This window comes from Neodothiora populina, assembly GCF_041146345.1.
Source record: "Neodothiora populina strain CPC 39397 chromosome Unknown canker_contig_7, whole genome shotgun sequence".
NCBI lineage: Eukaryota > Fungi > Ascomycota > Dothideomycetes > Dothideales > Dothioraceae > Neodothiora > Neodothiora populina.
The window spans coordinates 935,348-960,757 of record NW_027191415.1 but is presented as its reverse complement, the minus strand read 5'-3'; the positions used below and the strand labels follow the sequence as shown (position 1 = coordinate 960,757).

General features: G+C 51.3%; 8 protein-coding genes across 8 annotated transcripts; 5 read left to right on the top strand and 3 right to left on the bottom strand.

Annotated features, from left to right (window-relative positions):
• Positions 1–99: 99 nt before the first annotated feature.
• On the bottom strand, positions 100–1,646 carry AAFC00_006381 (uncharacterized protein; the record flags this gene model as incomplete). The annotated part of the gene is made up of 4 exons (XM_069346329.1): positions 100–141; positions 214–593; positions 678–1,125; positions 1,275–1,646. 4 exons carry the CDS (start codon positions 1,644–1,646, stop codon positions 100–102), a joined length of 1,242 nt encoding a protein of 413 aa, XP_069197536.1.
• A 794-nt stretch (positions 1,647–2,440) lies between these two features.
• On the bottom strand, positions 2,441–4,154 carry AAFC00_006380 (uncharacterized protein; the record flags this gene model as incomplete). Its single annotated transcript, XM_069346328.1, has 2 exons — positions 2,441–3,895; positions 3,948–4,154. 2 exons carry the CDS (start codon positions 4,152–4,154, stop codon positions 2,441–2,443), a joined length of 1,662 nt encoding a protein of 553 aa, XP_069197535.1.
• A 1,094-nt stretch (positions 4,155–5,248) lies between these two features.
• On the top strand, positions 5,249–6,715 carry AAFC00_006379 (uncharacterized protein; the record flags this gene model as incomplete). Its single annotated transcript, XM_069346326.1, has 2 exons — positions 5,249–5,362; positions 5,426–6,715. 2 exons carry the CDS (start codon positions 5,249–5,251, stop codon positions 6,713–6,715), a joined length of 1,404 nt encoding a protein of 467 aa, XP_069197534.1.
• A 910-nt stretch (positions 6,716–7,625) lies between these two features.
• On the top strand, positions 7,626–9,068 carry AAFC00_006378 (uncharacterized protein; the record flags this gene model as incomplete). The annotated part of the gene is made up of 2 exons (XM_069346325.1): positions 7,626–7,678; positions 7,742–9,068. 2 exons carry the CDS (start codon positions 7,626–7,628, stop codon positions 9,066–9,068), a joined length of 1,380 nt encoding a protein of 459 aa, XP_069197533.1.
• A 4,587-nt stretch (positions 9,069–13,655) lies between these two features.
• AAFC00_006377 (uncharacterized protein) lies at positions 13,656–14,936 on the top strand (the record flags this gene model as incomplete). Its single annotated transcript, XM_069346324.1, has 2 exons — positions 13,656–13,877; positions 13,935–14,936. The coding sequence occupies 2 exons, from the start codon at positions 13,656–13,658 to the stop codon at positions 14,934–14,936; spliced, it is 1,224 nt and encodes a 407-aa protein (XP_069197532.1).
• Positions 14,937–16,219: 1,283 nt separating this feature from the next.
• Positions 16,220–17,642, bottom strand: AAFC00_006376 (uncharacterized protein; the record flags this gene model as incomplete). Its single annotated transcript, XM_069346323.1, has 2 exons — positions 16,220–17,064; positions 17,282–17,642. 2 exons carry the CDS (start codon positions 17,640–17,642, stop codon positions 16,220–16,222), a joined length of 1,206 nt encoding a protein of 401 aa, XP_069197531.1.
• Positions 17,643–21,007: 3,365 nt separating this feature from the next.
• On the top strand, positions 21,008–22,384 carry AAFC00_006375 (uncharacterized protein; the record flags this gene model as incomplete). Its single annotated transcript, XM_069346322.1, has 2 exons — positions 21,008–21,914; positions 21,975–22,384. The coding sequence occupies 2 exons, from the start codon at positions 21,008–21,010 to the stop codon at positions 22,382–22,384; spliced, it is 1,317 nt and encodes a 438-aa protein (XP_069197530.1).
• Positions 22,385–23,773: 1,389 nt separating this feature from the next.
• On the top strand, positions 23,774–24,940 carry AAFC00_006374 (uncharacterized protein; the record flags this gene model as incomplete). Its single annotated transcript, XM_069346321.1, has 2 exons — positions 23,774–24,409; positions 24,464–24,940. 2 exons carry the CDS (start codon positions 23,774–23,776, stop codon positions 24,938–24,940), a joined length of 1,113 nt encoding a protein of 370 aa, XP_069197529.1.
• Between the last annotated feature and the right edge of the window lie 470 nt (positions 24,941–25,410).

Sequence of the window (25,410 nt, the reverse complement as noted above, 5' to 3'; positions counted from 1 at the left end):
AAACCATACCTGCGCTTCACAAAGGGCAATTCGCTCCGAAGATCAAAGCCGGAATGGCGTCACATGAACAGTCAGAAGCAGTTCATACTAAACCGGCAATCAAGCAATCGCATCATAGACGGCCTTCTCACAGGCAAACCACTAGACAAATCGAAAAGTCAGCATTAAACCCTCGAAACGAAGAAGCATGTCAGGGGAAACGAGAAGCCTTACCTGTCCCATAACAACTGGATCACCGAATGGCAGAACCTGCGAAGCAATAATGCCCGCGACTCCCTTCTCACGATCACACCACCAGAACAAGTTCGCAATACCAGCCCACCAGGCCGTCTGTCGACCGCGACCAGTCATGCCAGGCTTAGTCGTGATCATGAAGCTCAGACCCCAGCCCTGAGGCGGGTCGCCCTCTTCGGGATACAGCTCGGGCGCGGCGTTGGAATACTCGTTCTTGCACGGTGGCAAAGGCGTGTTGCGCGCGAAGTCTGGGAACTCGGGGATCTGGTTCTCGAACATTTCGTCGACTGTCTCGGGCTTGAGGATCTGTTTCTTGGTCTTGGGGTGCGTGCCGTTGTTCAGCAGCGCGACGAGGATCTCTGTCATGAGGAGAAAGAACGAATCAGTTAATCATTCGTGTTTGAGTGTCGACCTCTGCAAGTCAGGCGGTGGATGTCACTTACGGACGTATTGAGTCGGCTGCGCGAAGCAGCCCGCACCAGCACTATTAAAGATACGCGCCTTGTCAGCATCACTGCGCGCCTTCAACGACCTGCGCATGGGATGATCGCTCTCCAACGTCTCGCCATTAGGCAGACGCTGATGCATAGCCGCGAGGTGAGCCTTCATCTCATCACTCGGGAGCATATCGATGTTCGTGACGCCGAGCGGCGCAAAGACGTTCTGCTTCAGGTAGTCGTTGAGTGTGAGCCCGGACACTCTCTCGACCGCGATGCCGGCCCAGTCGATGTTGACGCCGTACTCCCACCTCGAACCAGGCTGGTTCACGAGGGGTGTGTCGACGATGTCGTGGATGTCGCCGCTGAAGACGTCGAAGCCTGCCGGTCGGCCGTACTCCATGAGCTTCTTGTTGAAGATCTCGTATCCGAATCCGGCCGTGTGGTTGAGCAACTGCGCAGCAGAAGAAAAAAAGTCTCTGTCAGCAACCCGGTTTCCATCATCGCCATATCGTCATCACATTACGTGTTACAACAACAACAACAACAACAACAACAACAACAAAAGGGAAAAGAAAAAGAAAAAGAAAAAAAGAAACTTACCCTTCTCAAAGTTATCTCACTAGTCTTATCCACAAGCGACCCATCCTCCTGCAAGACCTTCTTGTCCTTGAGCTCCGGCAGGACCTTATACAGCTCATTATGATCATCGAGGCTCAGCTTTCCCTGCTCGGCAAGCTGCATGGCAGCGATAGTGGCGAGCAGCTTCGTGCAACTCGCGATCCAGAAAACGGTGTCGAGCGTCATGGGCTTCTTGGTGTCGAGGCCTCGGGTGCCCGACACGTTCTCGGTGATGGCGTCGCCGTTCTTGTCCACTGCTGTGAAGACCATGCCCGGCACTTTCAGGCCGGCGTCTGACGTGATGCTGTCCAGAGACTTCTGCACATTGTCGTGTGCTTGCTGGTTCACGGGCATCTTGACGAGGGTGGGGGAGGGGGGCTCTCACGTGCGAACGAGGAAGTTGTGGTTTTGAGTTTGGTTCTTGGAGGAGACAGCTACTGTGTATGTATACCTCTCAGTGCATGCATGCAATTGACTCGTAATCACCAGCAGGGGAGCTGGGTGTGCTTGTGCTATATAAATGCCCTTCCCCTCCCTCCCCCCATAAACATGACAATTCACTTTTGCCATCGAACAGTGGTTCCTTTAAAAATGTTAATGTGAACCCCGCAGCGCAAAACGGGGGAAGTGTGCGGGGAATTTAAACTTCCGTCACAACAGCAATGCCAGTGAAACGACAATAGGTGTTCGGGGGGGCGCTTCCCCCCAGTGATGGACGAAGGGTATGATGAGTCCCCGCAGATACGAGAGGGTAATTCTTTCCATAATGCCGGATGCATCGCAGGGAGTCGGGTCTCTCGAAAAACATCCTTGTGCAGCTAGCTAGTTTGGCTGGACAAACAAGCTTCCTCTCTGCAGCATGCAAATCAGTCAGCCTCGGAACCGGTCGACCCCCGTTTTCCCCTCTGCCAGGGCTTCGGAAGCCGTCTGATTCGCTTTAACTTTTACGAGTAATGTTATTTAGGATCGGAAGCAAGATGTGACCACACATGTCCAAGATCATCGGCTGGCATTGTTTATTTCGTGGGCATCCTTGCCGAGCGTAGCGCATCACTTCCTCATAGCACGAGTAGTGAAGACGATGTTGCTGGGTAAAGCAGGTGCCGGTGCCATGTGCTGAATCGCAGGTTTTTGGGCAGCGTGCGCCTTCATCGACTGAACGATCTCGTCTGCCTGATGCGCTTCACTTCCTTCATAGCCGCCATGACGAGCGGCACAGCCATTGGGCCCAGCATGGGCACGTAGACGGCAACCTTGTGCTCGTCGGGGAAGTAGACCTGTCCGACCATGGACGGGTCAAAGAATGCTTGCTCCGCTTGGGTCTCGGCGGAACGAGCGTGCTCGAGAGCACTATCGAATCGACCTTGGCGCAGATCTTCGCAAGCTTGTTCCAGATGCTGGATCGCGTCTGCCACTGATGTCGCAACGTTGTCGGGAATTGCGATCGACGTGAGCTTGAGAGATAGTCTTGCGAGAGCGCCCAGCGTCGAGGATGCCGAGATGATCAGAGAGGTTGTCCTTTCACGCGTAAGACTAGATAGACGAAGGGGAAGCGATGAGGGCGATTGTGGCAACCCCAAAAGCGCATCCAGTTGGTCGGCGAAGGTTCGCATAACCGGCTCCAGTGCATCTTTGGTTAACGTGGTAGAATTGGATGCCTCGTCTTGATTGACGATTTGTACACCACCCCACTGGGGGATGAGCCAACTGGTACCTCCAGTCTCGCTGATGACAAGGGGACTCTGAGCCTTGGAGGGAACATAGACAACAAAGTTCATTGTCGGCCCCGTGCCGATACTAGGATTCAGAGGCCACTCGGCTGCATTGATGAAAGCACTCAAGTCCGAGTGGAGCAGCGTCCACTGTTTCGAGGACTCGTCGTAATTGGGTCCTTGCAAGGACGTAGACAGCGATGCATAGAGCTGAACTTGCGTATCCAGAGTGAAGGTACTGATGGAAGCGAATGACTGCAGAAATGGCGACAGATACTCGTCAAGGGCAGACTTGATATCCCAAGAGGAAGGAGTGTCGGAACCGGAGAAGAGCGAGACGGTCAAGTGATACGTAGTCGCATATTTGAACGCTCTGTTAGACCGCTGCTTCAGCTCAGAGGACATGGACTCTTGGGCCTGCGTGTCCAGACTTCGGGCAAATGCAGCATCAGAAGCTATCAAGTGAGTGATGGTCGCACGCTCCTCGGCGTACGTTTCCTGGAGTTCATTGATGACAAATTGTGCAAGTGAATGTAAGTCCGCATCGTTTGACACGGAAGCCTGGCTGTAGTGAATCTCTAAAACAGGATTGAAAGGTTGCAGCTTCGCAACAGGAGACTCGCTTGCTGACTCCGCAGTCTCTCTGAGTTCAATGACTAGCTGCGGCTGAAATCTTTCGTGCGTGGAGGAGTGCGTATAGATGAACGACTCTGCTAAAGTATGTGCAGACGTCAGATCACGCATAGCAGGCACAACATGAAGCCCGTGAAGACTTGATTCTTGCCGCTGATCAAGATCAATCTGAATCTTCTGAACCAGGACTGAGGTATCAATGGATGACACCGCAGAACTATCAATGGCAACAGTGATCGGAAACTCTATCTTACTTCCCTACATTTGTTGAGTTAGTGGACGTGTTCATATAAATGTTTTGCTCACATACCTGTCCTTCTGACCACCGAGTCATAACTTCGATGGGAAGCTCAGCACGGGGCACGGCTGTCGTAGCATACCATGCTGGTAGGCCGAATATAGCAATTATTGCCCATAGACTGAGGATGATCCATCGCCGTGTTTTGGTTTCTTGGATGGTCTCTGGCGGTGGCTGTTTGGGGGCGACTGTAGCAGTCACAGGTGTATTGGATTTCATGACAACGTCTCAGGCATGTCTCCACAATGACAGCAAAAGCTCTGATGCTTCCGAAGACTAATGTAGCAGACCCTGATGCTATGCTGTAGACAACAATGTTGTGATTACTTTACTTGACCTTGTCGTTTAGTGCTCTGTCCCCTGAGCGTTATGTTTGGTTGCTGGAAGTCAAGCATAGGGTACGTGCATATGCTTCTCATATCTGATGGGACCGCGGATCAGCAGGGCTTTGCCGGATCTACCGAGCTATAAATGACTCTAAGTGCATAGCGCTACTGGGTTTGTACCTTGAGACCAGGCTGCCAAGTTTCCGCTTGCGTAAGGTACAGACCCAGTAATCAAGGGACTTTGTCTTTTACCTCACGATATGTTCACAGTGTGTGTGACCGATTGTCTGAGCAGATGGACAATTACAAAAGGTTGAGATATGGAGAACTGTGCGATATCTCAGCTCTTACTGGCAGGATCGCACTGAACCGTACACGAGGGTAGTATGTCTGTATGCCCACAGTCCCGCTACTGTCAGCACTTGAGGGTTCTTGGGCCCAGGCACAAGCGCTCGAGTCGTTGTTAGTACCGAGCTAAAGTGGTCTGCGCCACCGCCCTTCACTGAGCCTGTGAGCTGCGAGTTGCAGTCCTTCCATGGTTTCTGTTGCGGATGCCGAAGGCTCACTCACCCCAGCCTCGTATTCGTAATCGCGTGCGGAAAAGTTGAAGTGTTGTTCTACACATTGCCCATACTCTGCTTCATATTGTATCTTACCGTGGTAGGCTTGGTCTGGTTCCGTTTCTTTCTGTTCATGCATATTTCACCACAATTAGTCTGCTGTTTTCATATGCCAGCAACTTCATCTGTGATCCTGATCGAACATTCAAATCTATATTATCTCTCTGGAGCCCCAACAATCCGGGCCCTGCACTGCGTCACTTGAAGCGCAGTCGTGTGTCTGTGCTTGCGTCTATCTATCTCCCTCTCTCACCAGCCTCGCAGTCGACTGATATCCACTTTTCGCCTTCCTTGGTCAGATTCCTGCTTCTGTTCCTTCAGGTACACACGCAGAAATAGTAAGAAAATCCACTTCGACTCTGGCTACATGATGGCCTTGATGCGCCCTGGTGCGCTACATGCACGACAATCTCCTGCCGGCAGCAATGGCGGCGACACTTCTAATGGCAATGGCGGTAGCGGGAAGAAAACGGCCGTGATTGTAAGTTGATACTAGGTAGTCTTTTGCTCGGATTATGCTCTTTACTGACCACTTCTGTTCAAGGTTATTGTCAGTATTGCAGCAGCAATCATACTCGGAGTCATCGTCTACTATGTACTCCGGAGTCTGCGCTATCCTAAGAATGCCGAATCGCAAGGACGGAAGCGCCAGAGTTGGCACCAGCGTATCAAGTCCAAATTATCCAGTCGTCGCGACAAGCATTCTCAACTCCCAACATCGACAGTCGAAGTACAGAGCGTCCCTCGTCAAGGCGAGACCAACGTGAACCGTCACGAAAGCATACGCAGCATCGCAACTCTCCCGGTCTATTCCGCCGTCCCGCACGATGGCGAAGGTGTCATTGCTCGCGAAGGTGACAGGGAGGGAATGGATACAGTAGTCGAGTTTCCCGAGACAGCCGAAGAGCAAGAGGACCGGCGAGAGGAAGAAATGGAATCGCTGTGGCGCATCCGACAACAGAGAAGACAAGAAGCGAGCGAGAGGGAAGAGCGCAGGCGACGAAGACGAGAAGCGAGAGCCCGTGGCGACACCGTCACCCTCAACGCCCTGAGACAAGAATCCATGTTGAGATCCACCTATCGCCAGAACAACGGATCAAATGCCATGATCGCCGAGCACAACTCGCGTCCCCGAGAGAGGAGAGTCAGCGCCGTCAACTACGCAGAGTTGGGCGTCGCCAGGCACGACGGCACTCGAGTGCGCGCAAACTCGGCCGAATCCGACAACACACCCCTTCTCGACAGTGCAGCCGCAGCCGGCATGGCTCCCGCTCGTCCTTGGATGTCTCGAGAGACGAATCTGACGCATCACCGCACTCACTCCTCAACGTCCATCCTGTCCGGCTCCAGTTTCGACTCCGCCGACGACCGACCAGGCGTTGATCGTGACGCAAGCGACTTCGAAGTCATCTCCCTGCAACAAACCCGCTCGCGAGCCCAATCACATTCCCGCCGAGGATCACTAAGTCTGCGACGGCCATCGACGCAAATGACATCCATCGACCCTGCAGACCTGGGCGAGAGTCAGATCCCGCTGCCGGAACCGCCTCACTACGACTCGGTTGGCTTCGAGGAAGCGCCGCCATACGAGGACTCGGCGACGATAAGGCTGGTTCCCGCAACGACGACAGAAGAGCATTATGACCCGACAGACCGCCTGGAAGCTCCCGTTTCATCTTCTTCCCCTCCCAGTCTTCCTCTCATCGATCGCCTGCCCAGCATCCGAATCACCGAGTCCGTCTCGCCCATCGACCCTCCTCAGCCCGCCAGACTCGGCAGCGTCTCGAGGACGCATACTCCGTCTGTCATCCACGAACACGAAGAAACGAATTAAAGCTACCTCCCATCCAGCCACCCGACAATCCCCGCTATTCTCAACCCCTCTGAATCCTCGACTTATACCACCAGTCAATGCGGCTTTCGGCTTTCACTTGTACAAACTTTTTTTCTTTTTCATCTTTTTCCCTCACTCACGATATCCATGGTCACATCGAAGGTTTTTTTTTAAGAATAGGGCGCAGTTCTTAGCGCATGCTTTTGACCGAAGGGGCGCAAGGGTTTCGCCATGGACCCTCCGTTCGAGCATGCATGTTGTAATGAATATAGGTACATATATGTATTCATGTGTAACCATCTTCTCTTTCGTTTTCTCTCTTGTTCTCCTTCGAGTCTGATCTGAGATCGAAAAATGAAAAATAAGAAAAAGGGACAGTCCTATATCGGGGTTCGAATGCTACATATCGCAAGGATATCCATTCTACGGAACTTGGCATTAATGTGGTAAGAATAGGCCCAATGTCTTCCGAGACACAGAGACAGTGTCCCACGCCGGTCGGTCACGGCCTACTGTACCGGGCACGCAGTAGGTGAGAGATTGATGGGAAATGTGGGGAACAGTGAAAACGCTCGGCGCGTACCAGCACCCAAACCAAACCCCACGTGCTCCGTTCTACTGGCTGCTGCCCTGCCTATCCTCATGCCCTCCGAGGTAAAAGAAGGTTTGATCAACATGGTCCGCGAGGTTTGTCGAGTAGTAGTAGTATAGTTCTCGGGGACGAATGCCGGATTTTGCGGCAGGTTGAGAGATAGAGAGGGTGGAGCGGTCGTGGTATATAATGCTGCTCGCCGAGATGGGAAAGCCTGTGGTAGCCAGGGCCTCTTCTCATCGTCGTCAGTACAGGTACGGGAAAACGCGTGCGTCTTCTCACATAGTCAGTGTTAGTCGTGGAAGGTTGGTGTTCATCATGGTCGCCACTTGCACATTCATTGGTGTATTTGGTCTTATTTCGAGCTTGAGGTTAGTGCAGCTCCATACTTATCTGACATCTTGTCCATCAGTACTGATAGATTGAATCTATAGCTCGGCCTACACCATTCCTGCAGGCCTGCTCCGCAACTCATCGAATCACAGTGGACCATGCGAGACAGACATATCGCATCTCTGGGGCCAATATAGTCCCTTCTTCAGCGTCCCATCTGAAATCTCGGCGGAGGTGCCACCACAGTGCACAATTACCTTTGCTCAGGTCCTGTCTCGACATGGAGCTAGAGATCCAACTGCTTCGAAAACAGCAGCGTACAACAAGACGATAGCAAAGATCCAAGCAGGTTCAAAGAACTTGACCGGGAAATACGCTTTCATATCGGACTACAGGTATACCCTTGGCGCTGATCAATTAACCACTTTCGGTCAGCAGGAGCTCGTGGACTCGGGGGCCGATTTCTACACACGGTACAGCGAGCTTGCACGAGACAGCACTCCCTTTGTCAGAAGTTCGGGCGAAGCTCGTGTCGTAGAGTCTGCTCAGAACTGGACGCAAGGCTTTACTCATGCCAAAATTGGTGATGATGGGACCAAGGACTACCCGAAAATCGACGTAGTCATTCCAGAAGCCGATGGACTGAACAACACTCTCAACCACGGACTCTGTACTTCTTTCGAGGCAGGTCATGACTCCGGCATCGCAAGCGATGCACAAAAGCAATTTGCCAACGTCTTCGTTCCACCTCTTCAAGCTCGCCTCAGTGCCACTCTTGGTGTGAACCTCACGCAGACGGAGGCAATCTATGTCATGGACTTGTGTCCTTTCAATACAGTCGCATCCCCAAACGGAGAGATCTCGGCCTTCTGTGACCTTTTCACGACAGAAGAGTGGCGCTCGTATGACTACTACCTGTCTCTCAATAAGTTTTACGGCTACGGGTCCGGCAACCCACTTGGACCGACCCAAGGTGTTGGATTTAGCAACGAATTGATTGCGAGAATGACAGGAAAGCCCGTGGTTGATCACACCTCGACTAATAGCTCGCTCGACGGTAGCGGGACTAGTTTCCCTCTCGGAAGGCCTCTATATGCCGACTTCTCTCACGACAGCGACATGACGAGTATTTTCTTCGCCCTTGGGCTGTATAATGATACAGCGCCATTGTCCAATACCACTGTTGAGCCCACGACGCAGACTAATGGTTACTCTTCTGCATGGACTGTCCCGTTCGCAGCGCGAGCCTATTTCGAGAAGATGCAATGCGTGGGCCATGAGGAACGGGTGAGAGTCATCATCAACGACCGGGTGTTGCCTCTACGTTCTTGTGGGAGTGACGCCTTTGGCACGTGTACGTTGAGTTCGTTCGTCGACAGTCTCACATTCGTCGAGAATGGAGGAAATTGGAATCAATGTCTTGCATAGTGGACGAGGACCGAAGTTGATAGACTGCTGGACTTATGTTGAGATGATAGAGATGAGCTGCATCCGGTAGACAATGTCATTAAATAGTAATCGACACGCACACCACCAAGGGATGGCATCGATTGGACGAGTCTGTGGCGTGAATGTAGACTTGTATCGTAGAGTGCTGGTAGAGGCGGATTAGCAGTACTTCCCCCGGCCAACCATGTTCAATACCATTGGATGGATGACTAAGTGGAACCCAATATATTAGATGGTAATAAAGTAACACGTGATGTGATGGGTGGTCCGATCGCTCCTGGCTTGCTTCATATAGTAGCGATCGCTGTCTCTTGACGATTCTAGGATGCAGCGCTGGTGGACAATTGCAGCGCCTATATTCCTTAGATACAAGACTGATATTCTTCAAACATGAGCCGATGGCGCGAGGATTACAGTGTGATGATCGTCAATGACAACGCCAAGAGCAAAGTCGTAAGCACCATGTTCATGAGACCAAGTAATCTGAGTGACAGCTAGCAATGTTGAGATCGGCAGGCTTGCTTTGATGGCATGGGTGATTTCGGCATTGCCTAGATTGCTTGGTCTTTTGACGACAGCCATGAAACAAGGCATGACCGAAAGCTGGATTTGACTGCACTGACGAAAGACAAGGTGCGATGGTCTGTACAGCGGCTACTCCGAGGGGAACCGTAGTACCAGCCCAACTGTTTGTTATCGACTCTGTCCCCGACGGCTGGTGAGTTTTACGAAAGAGGGGCTGTTGGAGACAAGCAGTGGATACATGTATCCATGGTTGGGATAAGATCTAAGACTCGACAGCGGCCTTGAGTCGTGACGACACGATGGCTGACACCCTGCAAAAGCCAAACTGTTATGCAAACCTATACAAGGTATGCTGGACTTTATATGTGATAATAATAATGAGCGACATAAGATATACAGCTCGGGAGAACAAGCCACGACAATACAATGCAAGTATGACAGAAAGCACTATTTGAAGAGATTTTCTTACTGCTTGGAGCTATGCATGTGGGCAAGAGAGTGTTGCCGAAGTAAATCAGACTCGGGTTGAGTAAGAATTACGTCTTGTGAGCACCGTGGAGCTTGTGCGCGAATCTTCTGAAGGCCGGATGGAGACGGTCGTGGTCACATTGGTGGAAATCCCTGGGTCGGAAGGCTTGTTGCGTGCTGACCGGCGTGATTTGAATACGCTGTGTGACGAAAAAGTGAGAGACTCGAGGCGAGCTCGCAGCAATGAATCTACATTCTGCGTGCGTAAAGCCTCTTTTTATGCACAGTTTGTACAAGAAAGAAGCAAGGAATGACCAAGGTAAGGTTAATATTGGTGGCTAGAGCGGGGCGATGGATCAAATCCTCGAAAGTAACGATCGTAATGGCACGGAAGCACAGTAGTGGTGAAGCCAAGCCAGACCGGTAAAGTGCTCTTCGAGGTTTCGCGTTTGACACGCGACGTGCATCCAACGGTACTCCTGCCTCAAAGTGGTAGGTATCTACTTTGTACTTTGCCGGAGCCTCGGCCGTCGTGCCAACAATGGCAACCGGCTTTTGCAGAGCACACGACTCGGCGATGTGGCAGGATGCTGGTGCTGTTGAGGTACAGTACCCACGGCAAGAGATATACTGTATCATGTTTGACATTTCACGTTTGCGGACTAGTCGACAAGACTGTACAGTATTTGCCTCTAGCCACATCTACGATCCCGGGGTAAGCTAAATATATGCTACAGTACTAATTTCGCGTTGCGGAAATACGGTAAAGGTGTTACAATGTTACGATATGCTGGTGCACAGGTCTAAGACGGGGTTTCAGAAGAGCGTGATGATCCGCGAAAATAGACAGGTGAAAGTGCCAGTTTGATGCTCAGGGGGTGGGTTGAATTGATATACGAGAGATAGCGTGCTTATGCGTGACAGGAAAAGTGACGTTTAGGTTTAGGTGAGTGGTCTGCGACCAAGAAAAGATAAGGTACAAGGCTCTTGACGAGCAAAGAGAGCGCTGGGACGCGAAAGTGGAAAAGCTTCACAAACGGCAGTGCTTGCATTGGTTCAGGCCACTGCATCGGCGCACCCAGGAAATGGGGCTTCAGCCAGCTTGTACAAGTGAGGCGCCAGATGTGCAGACAGGGGCTTGATAGGTAACTGGGCAATTGGGAGGTAAAGGCTTGAGGCCAAGAACGAGCGCTAGGTAAAGTCTGGGATTAGGCATGTGGGGATGTGAGAACATCGAAGGCTATTTGCCTTTTGATTTAGCGTGTTGCCAGGTGGTCGCGTCTCGTATGAGAAGGAAAAAGGCAATACTAGGTAGTTTTAATTATGACAAGAGCGCGACAGCGAAGGAGATTCGCCGGGCAACGTGAGCCACTCAGCTGCCGTTCCGAGCTGTGATCCTGATTCTAGGATAGGTGCGTCGTCCAACGGCATGTTGCACAAGCGAGATTCGCCGGATCTGAATCGTCAAGATAATATTAGTCCGGCAGCGTTCGGTGAGCCAATTACAGTGGTGACTTGTCATGTCGGTCTGTCTGAGGGCGTGCAGGCAGCGGTGTGGAAAGGAAAGATGTAACACTGGCAAGAGAATCGAAGCGTACAGAGAAAATCAGAATCAAACATACATATCATGAGCACAACCATAGTAAATACATAGTGAATAGCAGCGAAAGAGGATAAAGCAGGTGGATGCAATTGCATAAGCATGGTCCAACGAGGCCGATGTCAATTAGCGCAACTAACGTGCAGGGGGCTTGTACAATCGACGAAGCCAGCCCGTCCCACGAACACGTCTTGTATGAAGCGCGACTTGAACCGTTTCTCCTTAACCACTCTCTCCTCGCCCCTTCATCTTCCTCACCTCTTGATTGTCAATGGAATAGAGGGTCAAATAAGCGTTGGTGCCTGGCTCTCTTCTATTCGACATTCAAAATCCTCCACCGTAGACTCCCGTCCCGTCTCTACCCAAACCTCTCCGCCTACCTCTGGGACCTCACCTCACCAGGTCTCTTGTCGACTTCAACTTGACCTTGTCCTCGACGTTAATCCAACATCACCTCACCAGGACTATCCTGTCCCTAGCAGTCTGGACTCCATCAAGCAAAGGTTTCTTCCAAACCTCCAAGTCTCTAAAGCCAAAGGTAAGCTTGCTGCTCGTGCTCACCGTATATTCCCTTGTCTTTTTCCACCTGCATCGACCGGAGTTCAACTTTCGACATGCACCTATATTCTCGAACTGGCTGCCATATGGATTCAACTTGCATTACACCTGTCTCATATAGGGACCTGAGTGTTGACGGAAAAACTATGATCAAGAGTTAAAGGAGTGACGGGCGGTGGAGAACAATGTCGACATTAACGAGAGGTCCTTGATTGGTCGTACTTTCATCCGTTCTATATTTTCACGGCCAACCGCAGAGGGGTGCAAAAGAAAGTCATTTTTCCGAATGTCTTTCCTTCACACATGATACTTCGAACACGTCACGTCGAATTGACTGAAGAATGAATCCCCTGTTCTGGCCATGTCGTTCCCCCTCGTGTTCATGTCACCTCCCGACATGATCACATTCAATCCGTCACACCTTGGCTAGATATTGATCTATCCTCGTTACACCGTTGAACCTGCCTTATCCACGACATGAAGAATAAGGATCTTTATTTCAAAGTCATGAATGTGGGATATCACCCCAAAGCATTCTTCGTTTGCTCTGTGCGAGATTAAGCTCAGCGCACCCTTGGCCCCACCTTTACTGGATCCAGACCTTCAATCTCCAACCACCTTCATTTCGACAGTCTACCTCACCTCTGGAAACACATGTTGCTCACAGCTTGTGTCTGCTGCGTCATTTGTTCTTTTCATTCAATCGTTGCAACTTTATACTAATCTCTTTTTTCCTGACAGCATCACCACTTCGGCTACAGTAACTTGCACATGGTTTTTCAACACACTGCTGCACTCATATCAAGGCTAGCCCTTGTTCACAACTGATAATCAAGGTCAGTACTGCTGAACACTGCCGTCCTGCCGCCTTGCGTATCGCCTATCACGTTAAGCTTGGCATGTCCCGACGTGACTGACATTCCCAAGACACCCACGTTCCTCCTGTCTACCTAGACCGGAACCTACCCGACATTACCAGTAATCATAGTGGAGGCGTTAGCTCGCTATCTACTACCATTAAGCCTTCTACATCAGTCGAGCTTCGCCTGCGGCATTCCAGCTTCAGTCGACCTTCATCTTTTTTGCAAGGGATCACCACCATCTCTGCGAACTGTTCAAGGTATGCATGCACACGCCTGTCATGCTTCTGGCGCGCAATGCTAATCTTTACTTGTAGCTTCCAGGCAATCCCACGTGACTCGCAACTACTTCTCTTCAGCCATCCGCTGTAGTCAGAATAGTTCCAGGTCACTCTGCAACAAACTTATCCAACTAATTACAGTCTTTCTTCCGCGATTTCATCCAGTCGCTCTGCCAGTCTTTAATCCTTTGCCAACTGTATCCATTCTTTATACCCCCAACAACTTGGCTCTCCGAGTCATCTTATCAGCGTTTTTTTAATTGCACCGAACAACATGGCTTGCCAAACCGCCCCCATGACCAACTATGGTTATTGCGACACATACTTTGTCGAGAAGCACGACGACGATGATGGCATCTTCGCTCGCGCTGCTGCAGACCGGGAAAGGGCACGCGCAATAGCAAAAGTCCAGCAGAGACACATGGCACAAGAGCTTTCACAATTGACAAGCGACGAATACCTCGAGGACGTCCTGGACCACATGGAGCACATGGAGGTATGTGACCATTGCTGCCACCTTGCTTGTTGTATCATGTCACTGACCTCCTTTTAGTCTGAGACGATGCCGGACATCAACTCCATCGAGATCCAGAGCGAGATCCAATGGTACATGCGACCCTATCTGCTTGACTTCCTTTTAGAAGCACATCACGCCTTCCAGCTCCTGCCCGAAACTCTCTTCCTAGCCGTCAACTTGCTCGACAGATATTGCTCCAAAAGAGTTGTCTACAAGCGTCACTACCAACTTGTCGGTTGCGCCTCGCTACTCATTGCCGCTAAGTATGGTGATCGAAAGGAACGTGTACCCACCATCAGAGAGCTCAAGTCAATGTGCTGCTCACTGTACGACGACGACATGTTCACCCAGATGGAATGGCACGTGCTACAGACTCTGAACTGGATCGTCGGTCACCCGACTGTCACCAGCTTCTTGGAGACTGCCCTCTCGGAAATCGGATACGACCCCGAGGTTGACCACATGGCTCAATACATCTCAGAGATGGCTTTGTACCACAAAGAGTTCATCTCGGTCAGACCTTCAGTCATGGCTCGCTCCTCGCTGGCACTTGCTCGATACGTTCTGGGTAGACCCCAACTGGTCCAGCCAGAGTGGGCCGCCCGCTACGACTCCAACGTTGTACTTGCGCTTTCGTCACACCTCTCTCAGCCTTCTCAAGCACTGTTCCGCAAATACGCTTCTCCGAGCTTGTCGACTGTCTCAACAACAGTGGACCGTTTCATGCAAAAACAAGCAGCCATCATGGCAAAGCAAAACGCACAGTTCTCTGCACCCTCGCCCGCACCAGAATCACAGGCTATGATGGTTGATGGTCACCTCGAGCCTCAAACGCCACAGAAGCCCGGTTATACCATGGCTCCGGTCGGTGTCTTGACTCCCCCGATCACACCAGACAAGGACTACTATGGTAATGCCAATGCTGCCTACAGCCAGGGCATGCCAGCCCGCATCCACGGGTGTGTGACGCCGACCCCACAAGCAGGTCTACCGCAGCAATACGTCTACGCCTCGTATCAACCATCGCAATATCCGTGAGAGTGATTTCGCCTGTGGCAATCTTTTCGCATATCTCACACTTTTTACCTTCATGATCCAAAACTGGCAAGACCAGCATCACGTTCACTCGCTGTACCATTATGTATCAGCATTATTGCATTTTCCCCCCCATTATCCAGCGTTGCGAGCGATTTTTATCTGCATCGATGTTCTAGTATTTCTTAGCGTTTCTCCTGTTTTTCCGAGACCAAAGTCGACCCTCTCCGGTCGCCGGCGATCTCATGCAAAATGTTCAATACGCCATATGCATGTTGCTCCCTTGTAGCACATCATTTTGGCTTTACCAAAAAAAAGAGAGCTTTTATTACAAAAGGATTTATTTGCTCGCGTCGCCGAGTGAGTGGATGGTGGCAAGGCTTGGCCGCATTAGGTCGCCCCGAGGAAGTTGCTCTTTAGCCACCAAGAGAATCAAATTGAGGGAATGGAAGGAAAGTAGGAAGACCAGACGTTTTTCTTTTCTCTTCTCATTCGATAGAGAGAAAAGGCAGAAAGCAGGAAGCAGAGAGAGAGGCAGAGCACCTTGGGTAGTCGAAAAATATGATACCCATGGTTCGCCCCCTTTATAACCAGATTATAAGCAAGAAAAAAAAATGCATTTCCTCGCAAATAATCGTTCTGTGTCTTCCAAATTCTCCTTCAAGGTTGTTCCCGTCATCTGTGGTTGCCGTAATCGCAACGAGAGGCATAAGACGAAACCCTGTCTGCCCCTTTTCGCTTCCCTGCAGATTGCAGACGTTCATGGACGCACAGCTACATACATACATATATACATGTATCTTCACTCAAAACATAAGCCGGGATTCAGGAAAGCAGTATGATGGCGTGGTCCACGACCTGTGTGCGTCTGCGTGTGTACGTGCGTCGTACATCATGCACATGTAAGGTATGCACAGTACATCAGGAAAAGTGAACAAGGCACATACGGCAGCGCACACGGTGTCCATGTATATATATATATATATATATATATGAGCATTTGTCATCTGTATTAACGCTATACCACTTGCACAAGCATGTTGTATAAGGTGATGCGGTTTATTCTCGGGAATGGTTTTGTGTATTTAGGAGGATTTATGAATAGATGAGCAGTGCTTTATGTATGTGAAGGATGCCTATGTGGTTATGTATAGTATGTACATGTTGTTGCGTCGAGACGAGGGACGTGTTGATGGAAGTCTAAATCAGGAAGAGAAGTGCATGATGCTCGCGAGATGTATACTTCTCCATTCTCCTTCTTCCAGTGATGCACTGTTCGACCAAGTCTACTCGCACTCGCTCCAGAAGTCTGTAATGCTCTTCGCGACAGCCTGCGCTCGCACAATCGGAATATCGTGTCCGCCTTCCAACACTTTGATATCCACGTTTTCCTCGCCCAGAGCCCCGCGAGCGTCTTCCGAGACCTGGTCTGCCAATATGATATCGTCGGCGCGGCCCAGAATCATCAGCACTTTGCCCTCGCGCAGTCCTTGCCTGCTGCTGTCTTGAGGATTAAGAGCTGTCTGGATGCGTTGTGCACGGAGTCGCGATCCTATGCGTCGCCAGTGCTCGTGTTGATTGCTGATAGGCGCATGCTGGATGCTCGAGATGAAGGCGGGCAGAAAGCCCTTGTGGTTGTGAAGCTGCCAGCCGACTGCATCTGCCACGGACACGGAGGGTCTCCGAGGTCGTAGGGGCGCTTGGGAATCTGGTGACAGGGCTGGATGAGAGGTTGTCGTCTCTTCGTCGACTAGGTCTATTGGTTCGATGGTCTTGGTTTCGCGTGTCTTCTTCTCGTGCCCTCCGAGTCGGCGCCACACGAGCCACGAAACCAGGGAATGCGGGAGAACTCCTTCGTAGAGCAGTTTGCTGGTCCATGAGATTCGGTTTTGGCGGATGAGTCCTGCAGGGGCGACCAGGATGAGAGAATCTACTAGTGTTGGAAAATAGGACGTGAATGTGGCTGCTATGCCGCCCCCGAGAGAATAGCCTATTAGTGAGAAGCCTTCCTCGCCAGTCCATGCCAAAGGAGACGAGGCCAGAACGATCAGGATCTGACTCGTGAATAGTTTCATATCATGTGGTTCTGTGATGGGATTCGGCGTGCACGAGTATCCGCGCCCAAAGATATCTATTTGAGCATACATTAGTAGTTCTCTTCTATAGGAAATTGTATAACACTTCAGCGCATATATCGAGAAATCAGTACTGGTAAAGTGTCCAAACTCATCGACACCGGTATCTGTCAATATCGCCAATTAAGCGCATAAATTGTCGTTAAGATCAAATGGCGCAGTAGGGCGACCCTGTCCAGAGCGATGTCAGAATAAACGATGAGATAAACTTACCAAATAACATGACTCTACATCCGTTTTCGACAAGTTCTTCGGCCACCGATGCCAGCGCAACCGCAGGAGTACTGATACCATGTATCAAAAGCACTTTACGTCCATTCTCAGGTCCCCACTCGTGTACCCGAACACTACCGTAAGGCGAATCGACAGTCCGACCGCCGGGGAGCCCATCCGGAGGATATGGCAGACGGTCTCTGTCCCGAGACGGCAGGCGTAGTACATCTGTCAATGGCGACCGAATGATAACATCACGAGTATGGGTGCCTGAGCGCGAATATATGGTATAGGCCAAAAGCGCACAAGAGGCAGCGCCCAGAACAGGCAGGTAACCTGACGCTTCCTGTAACCTCGTCATGGAGACCCTGTTGATTATGGAGCAGTCTGGAACTGGCGATGATATACGTGGAAGGAAAAGGAAATTCGTACACCGAGTCTTCAAGATAGGAAAAAGTTGATGAAGATGAGGGGGTTCGAGGATTATCTTATGCGCACGAGGTGGACCGAGGCTCGCGTCATATACATTTTGGTCATCAAGAAATACTATACTGGATGATGAAGCTCATATCTATGCCTGGATCCACATCTACTGTATGTTGAGTCCAATAACAGGTATTTTCCATGTCGATGGGTAGTCAAGTGGAGCGCGCAATAGAGATAAGATAGTGTTGTTGGCGCGAGAAGTGGGCTATACAGTACTCCGTAGTAGTGTCCATGATCGGCAGGGAACTGAGTCATGGTTCATGCACTGTACTCCGTACATCACTGCACATCTACTTGATGGATGACTCAAGCTTTTTTCGCAGACCTCAACAAGCAGTGGAAGCACATTATACCGACAGCCGTACGGAGCTCTGTCTGCAAAGGTACAATATCTGCCTTCGCCCGCGCCGGAGTGCTCTCCGCCAAGGACGCCATGCACCGTTTCCAGCATGTCAATGCTTAGAATGAAGCACCGGTTCTCTGGAAAGTGCAGAAGTATTTACAGTCGTTCGTTAGGGCAGTCAGTCGGTCGGCTGAACGGAGATTGGACCGAACAAGCGATACGATGTCCATATCCAAGGTGATACAAACGACAAAGGCCCTAAATAGACGCAGCTATATGAAGACGCCATTCTAGATCATGTTTTCTGCGGAGGCTATATTTGGAGCGGATAATGGTCTGATGCGCCGGATGACAATGGAAAGGCATGAGGTATGCTGCATGTATGGTCTGCAAAGTAAGGTGCAACACATACACATGGATCCGCCCTAGGACAATCGCTTAAGCTGACCATTATGGGATGTTGTGAGACACTTGCTCATGCTCGACACTCGACAGCAGATAGCATAACAAGAAAACTCCGGACCGTGGCGATTCTCACAATCAATTCACGTCTTTACACCGAGCGGTGAACAGATGGGTGGGTATCACGGAAGCGCGCTATGAACGTCCACCTCTCTGAAGGCGTCGATTCGACTGTCGAGGCTGCGCTTGCTTTACAGCCTATCGCATGGCTTACTCTCAGAGCACTTTGATAGCTTCGAATACCTGCCTTGTGCAAGTGTTGGAAAGTTCATGGCAGATGCGACGATGTGCAAGCACACCATAAATAAAACACAAAATGTCGGGTCGACGATATGGTTCTGTCTATTTCAACACAGTGGAAAAGCAGAGGTATAGATACAGACGAAACGATTAGTCGCAAACGATGAAACAATCAAGGATCATTGCACGGCGGCGGAATACGGAATGGTTCGGTTACACGAAGGGAAAGACCAAAACACCAATCGTAGAAGCGAATCCAGACTCCGGAAACGAGAGACAGATGTTAAATCCGCACTATAGCGGAGGAGGGACTCGTAGACGTGAGAAATTTGCCATGGAGCACGTGAGGAAATGGTGGAGACGGATTACCTTATCCGTGGATGGTACGCAACTAGTGGGCGACTTGGCATCACTATCTCACATTCGTAAGCTCAGCCTACTCAATGGGAAGACGGCGATTGGAAGAAGCAATGCGTGTACTCGTACGTAGGTACATGTGGCATGATGGAGAAGATGACGATGATGCGCTGACAGAGATCTGTGATGAGGGAAGGCAGAGGTGCAAGTGAGTTGGGAGAGAAGAGAAACCGGTAAGCGGTGCAGGCCGCTGACTGGTACAGCAGTAGGGCTTTTTTTTTCCCTTTCATCTACAGAGACTGCGACATGTGCGACGATTGTCATCAATTACAAATTCGTGGAGGAATGTGTTCTTTGGTAATGTAATAATAGTATCCGGTAAGCAGAGTCACGTACAGTACTGCAATATACTATACAGTACGGCAGCAATGGCGCCGAAGGAACGGACTGCTCGTCAGTGTGGTCTTTCTTTTGCGATAGATGGAAAAGGGATCAAGATGCCCGATGGGTGATTAATGGACGATCAGGCTTGTGTTTTCTTTGTCTTGGAGAAGCACGCGCCGAAGGTGGCATGTAATGCAAAAGGCAGCAGTACTGTACTCGTAGACGATCTCGAAGAGCAATACAAGAAGATGGGTGAAGACGCAAAGGACCACGCGTCCAGGGAGTGAGATCCGGGGTAATTACCTTGGAAGGGTAGCCTGTACGGGCGGTAGCGTGCATATAGCGGGCGGACAGGCTTGCCCTTGCCGAGTCTAAGGGAGGGTTTGGGGGGGTAGAGTACGCGATACTTGTAGCTCAAGCCAGCGTCAGCCAGGGCGAGCGAGAGATGTGTGTGCTATGAAAGTTGTGTTGGTGGTGGCCGAAGTGCGAGTGGAGTAGATTGAATGGGCTGTGAGTGGACAATCGAGTGGACTGCAAGTGGACGATGAGTGGACAGCGGGTGGACAGTGAGCACACGAGGGCTGAAAGGGCGCCGAAAGGGCATGGAAAGTAAAGGGACTACTTTGGGACTAGAGGGAAAAGCACATTGAAAACAACCGTGCGTTTCGAGGCTTGCGCGTCTGAGCCGCCAAGAGCATTCCATAATGCAATCGGATGACGAGGCCCGCCATCCCTCAATTCCTTACCTTTGCCGTCTGTGTCTGTCTGTCTGTCTATCTGTGTTGTATTCCAGGTTGCCATCACCCTCGTTCATATATCGAATCGACAGACCGCGATTCCATACAGCGCGTCTACACTTTTTTTTTTTTTTAAGAGAGCGAGCGAGTGTGTGAAGTGAGAAGAACCAGAGGAAGAGATAAGAGAGAAGCTGAAGAGAGAGTAGCGCAGTGTTGGCCTGTGTAAGGCAGAGAGAATCCGCAGCATCTCCATCTCCATCTCCGTCTCCAAATCCCGCAACGAAGGCGGTGCGAGTCGTGGCATCCTGTCACTCGCTATACCTGTACCCTTTGTACAGTACCCCTGCGCCCGCGCCTTCCACTTCAAGTTCGCAATACATCCCGTAATCATCGCTTCTCGGAACCCCAAGTCAGCACCACCACTATCACCACAATAATTACAGCCAGAATCACCACAGCCTCCTTCTCCTTAGTTTTCGGCGACACTCATCGCGCTACCGCTTCGCTCTTCTCACCCTGTCCTTGTTTCTGCACCGCCTGAAGAGCGTTAGCCTGCCGACATCACATTGCCGTGTCCGCTACTGAAAAGGGACAATTCACTGCGTTAATAACACTCATCGCCCACCTCATCCCGCCTGCCACCCGGGCCGTCGACGCCCTCGCAGCCGCGCGCCCTCTTACTAGCAAACACACTCCTTACTAACAAACAACACCACAATGGCCGACCGCACGCAATCAAGTCGTCGGCGGCATGCCGTGCCCGAAGGACTGAAAGAGACGTGGGCGAAAGACTTGACGGATCAATTCAGACGTCTGTTGAGCACGAAGCGCATGAATGCACTAAATCGCCGACCGACGCAGGACTCTACCCGATTGTTCGATCCATCAACGCCTCGTTCGACGTCGACGTCGACGTCAACGTCGCATCACTCCTCGGCCTTGCCGTCATATGCCTCTCTGCGCAACCTCCCCCTCATCCCGACTGCGCCTTCGGATCGCACTTCGCTCAAGCTCAGAAACCTTCTCATATCCCTCTCACAGACGCCCACCCGCTGGGAGAACCCGGGTCTGCTGGACGAGGCCCTCCGAGTCATCCCTCTCGAGCGCATCTACGACGCTGCACAGGAAGAGTCGGATCTCTTCATGGCCGAGGCTGCCTCTCTCGGTCCCAACACAAAGCCCGCATGGGGATACCAAGACTGTGTCGTCAGGGCGCTGATGCGCTGGTTCCGCAAGCACTTCTTCTCCTGGATCAACAATCCGCAATGCAGCAAATGCAACGCCCCCACGATAGCCATGGGCATGGCTGCCCCCATACCCGACGAGCAGGCCAGGGGCGCCGGCAGAGTCGAGCTGTACCAATGCTCCAACGCAAACTGCCACGCCTACGAACGCTTCCCGCGCTACAACGATGCTTTCGTCCTGCTGCAGACCAGACGTGGCCGTGTTGGTGAGTGGGCAACGTGCTTCGGCATGCTCGCCAGGGCTGTCGGCAGTCGGGTCCGCTGGGTATGGAACAGTGAGGATCATGTCTGGACCGAAGTCTACAGTGTCCACCGCAAGCGATGGATCCATGTCGACTGTGTCGAGGAGCTGTGGGATCAGCCCCTCATCTACACACAAGGTACGTGACTCTCTTGAGCTTTACCCCTTGTTTTTCCAGTACTAACACGTTCGTCAACAGGCTGGAAGAAGAGACTCGGTTACTGCATTGCCTTTTCATCGGACGGAGCCATGGACGTCACCCGTCGTTACGTTCGCAACCCCGCCAGGTATGGCAACCCACGCGACAAGGCTTCCGAGGCTGCATTATTACACATCATGGACGAGATCCGTTCGATGCGCCGACGAGACATGAACAAGACGGACAAGTTCCGCTTGGAAGGCGAAGACATGCGCGAGGACCGAGAGTTCCGTCAATACATGATCGAGAACCTGGCCAAGGAGATCAGTCGCATGTGGCCCGGTGGCTCGAGAGCCAACGTCGATGCCCAAAAGGCTCTCGAGCAGCAAAGAGAACGAGAAGCACTACGGGCCCATTCACGCGGCCCGATGCAAGATCCCAACCTACCGAGGGATCAACGTCAGCATTGAGCAGCCAGTCGACACCAACTCACATGCACCAGACATATACATTGTTGATATACGACTAATCAATACGGCAATCCGAAGTCAACATTTCTTCTGTTCTCTTCGTTGCCACAATCCATCCATATCAAAACCCCAACCTTACCTCTCACCGTGCCTGAGGCAAGGGAAAGCTGCGCCGTCAATCGACAGCATTCGCCGGCTTGGCTCAGGGGGTGTCGCCTACTTCAGGCCATCATTCAGTTTTTCTCGTTTGTCACACTATTTTGGACATTTTTGGAGTTCACGGGACTCGGATAACAGTCTTGCTTCACGGGCATACCAGCGGTCGCAAGGCGTATGGGACTTTCTGTTTTGTGCGGCGTCACATCGGGGCATGGCTTGATACCTTGTGAGAGGCTTCACTGTGCGCTCGGGAGTTTATACCGCGTACTCGTTTGCAACGGCCTATTTCGAGGGCAGTCGCGTCAAGCTCCTAGTGTCTTGTCTATTTCTCTTTTTTCTTTTTACGATTTACTTTATCATGCATGAGCCTCATGCCCGGAATGAGTGCGGGCAGACCGTGGAAGCTGGAGTAGAGTTGCAGATCAAAATACACATGGTCGATGATGACGAATAATCTCGCTTTGCATTGTGCAGCATCGTGCCTCGTGTGTTTCATGGCTTGTAGTGCGCCTTGCGTACGGAGCTGATAGACTTGCTTCTCGCAGTAGGGCTGGTGACGCGGCCCCTGCGTGGCTTGAAGGATCCCGCCACCAGACACCAAAATCACTGCCAGTTAGGCAACGACCCGTCTTGGCTGTTGTGCGTTTCCCCCGATGTTCATCCCCGGTCATTGAAATATGCTTCGTTCGTTCGGGGCAATGCCTTGCATATACAAAATACGGTGTTCTGCATAGAGTAGTGAGGCACGTCGTCTTTCTTCACTTTCGCTTTCCCCAGTGCACGTAATGTTGTGGCCCGAGAAGGACGTCGTACGGGGTAGAGTGCATTTGCTTGGCCCTAGGGGCTGGGTACAAGACTCATGCGCAGAAAATAGATGCGTTGCGAGGTGATGGAGGAGGCTGAGCCTGCCACGCCCGCACGGGTGACGACTATCAATGCGCAGTTCAGTAGGTAAGGGAGGGTGTTGAGTCTCACCGATACCAGGTAGTATATATGATGTGCTGTAGAACAATCATCCTTTCCAAAGTACATCATCGTGTGTGTGTTGTTTTAGTCAGTCGCTCAAGCCGTCTTCGCAACTCTACACAAGGCTGCTGTCAGCTTTATAGAACAAGGTCACCACATTCCAGTACCACTTCTTCAAGTACCACTTCTGGATTTCTGGCCACTACATCTAGGAGAACCAAAACTAGTATACCACAATCATAGAAACATAAAAACCCAAAAATCATGGGAAAAGCCGGGAGAGCTGCGTGCATATTCACGCCTCTGGCCCTGAGCATCGCCTCGTTCGTTTGCATTATCCTCATCAACCTCGGTGGATTCTCCAAGCACTCGGACACCCTTAACGATCTTTACTTCTTCGAAGCGGACTTTTCGAATTTCACGACGAGCTCGTCATCCTCCACCGAGCTATCGTTGCTGTTAGAAGCCGCCAAGGACAGTGGCGACATTGCTGATCAGTACCGCATCAACCTCTGGAATTATTGCACCGTAAACTCCACGTCAGACTCGACGAGCAACAGCAGTGATGTCGACTGGTGCTCCGCACGCAAGCGTAACTTCTGGTTCAACCCTCTGGAGGTGTGGAACATCGAGAGCATCATCAACTCGACGGGTACCTCGGCCGGTGCCGACAGCAATGTGCTTGTGGCGCTGGAGAGTCTAGCGAGCAACACCACGGCTCTTGAGGATCAGCTCTTGGACAAGAGTGCGCGCGACGCTCTCAAGACCTACAAGAAGGTCTCCGCATGGTTGTGGTCAGCCTACTTTGCCTCTCTGTGGCTGCTTCTCGGTACTGTTGTCTTTGGATGCTTGGCTGTCTTCACCCGCTTCTTCAGCTTCTTGACCTTCATCACCTCCATCGTAAGTATCCAACCACTCTACATCACTAGATCAAATACTAACCCGACATGACAGCTAGCGACAGTTCTCGTATTCGGAGGCTCCATAACAGCGAGCATCATGTTCCCTCTCCTCGTCAAAGCGCTGAAGGAAACCTTCAAAGACTACAACGTCGACTTCACAACCAACACGCACATGCTAGCCGTCACCTGGCTCGCCACAGCATTCACTCTCGTCGCCACCTTCTTCTGGCTCTTCTCCATCTGCTGCTGCAGCGGCAAGAGCGACAACATCAAGGCCAACAACCAAGCCGCGCCATCGCGAGCCTTCCCTGGCTTCGGCCGCGGCAACCGCGGCGGCGCAGATAACGAGAAGTTCGCCAGCGGTGGTCGCTCGGGCTATGCGCCTGTCGAGAGCCCGTATGCCGAGCGTCATGGAGCCGCCGACGATCACGTGCCGCTGACGCAGGTCGCCGTTCCGCCGTATGGTCATGGCGAGGCGACCGAGTATGGGTATACCAAGTCGCCGTATGAGCCTTACCGCCATAACTAGATTTGACCTCTTTCTCTTTTCTTGGGGGTTTCTCTTTGAATCGCATGAAGAGGGAAGATGAATCGAGTCCTTCGATACTTTAGCTTTGGGCATGGCGCGGCGTTCTGAGTGGTGGTTTTTTCTTTCATTTTTCTTTCTATAGCAGACACACAGGGGCGTCTAATGGCTCCACATGACATGACGCACGGGACAGAGGTGAAGATGGGGCGAGCGACCAGACAACGTAAACGGTCAGATCCGATGTATATAGATAGCATTCTCCCAGACGTAAGAGGAAGCGATTGTATGAATAAACTTGAAAACAAACAAATAAATCCCCTTGACCCTGCTTTATCGATAGTGTGTCTGTATAGATGAATCATGGCTCTTACTACCGCATTGTTGCATTATCCTCCAGCTAGTGAGAGACAGGAAGGGGAAAGCAAGACTACCGATTACCCCTTTCGCAAGGTCAGTCCCTAGCAAGTACA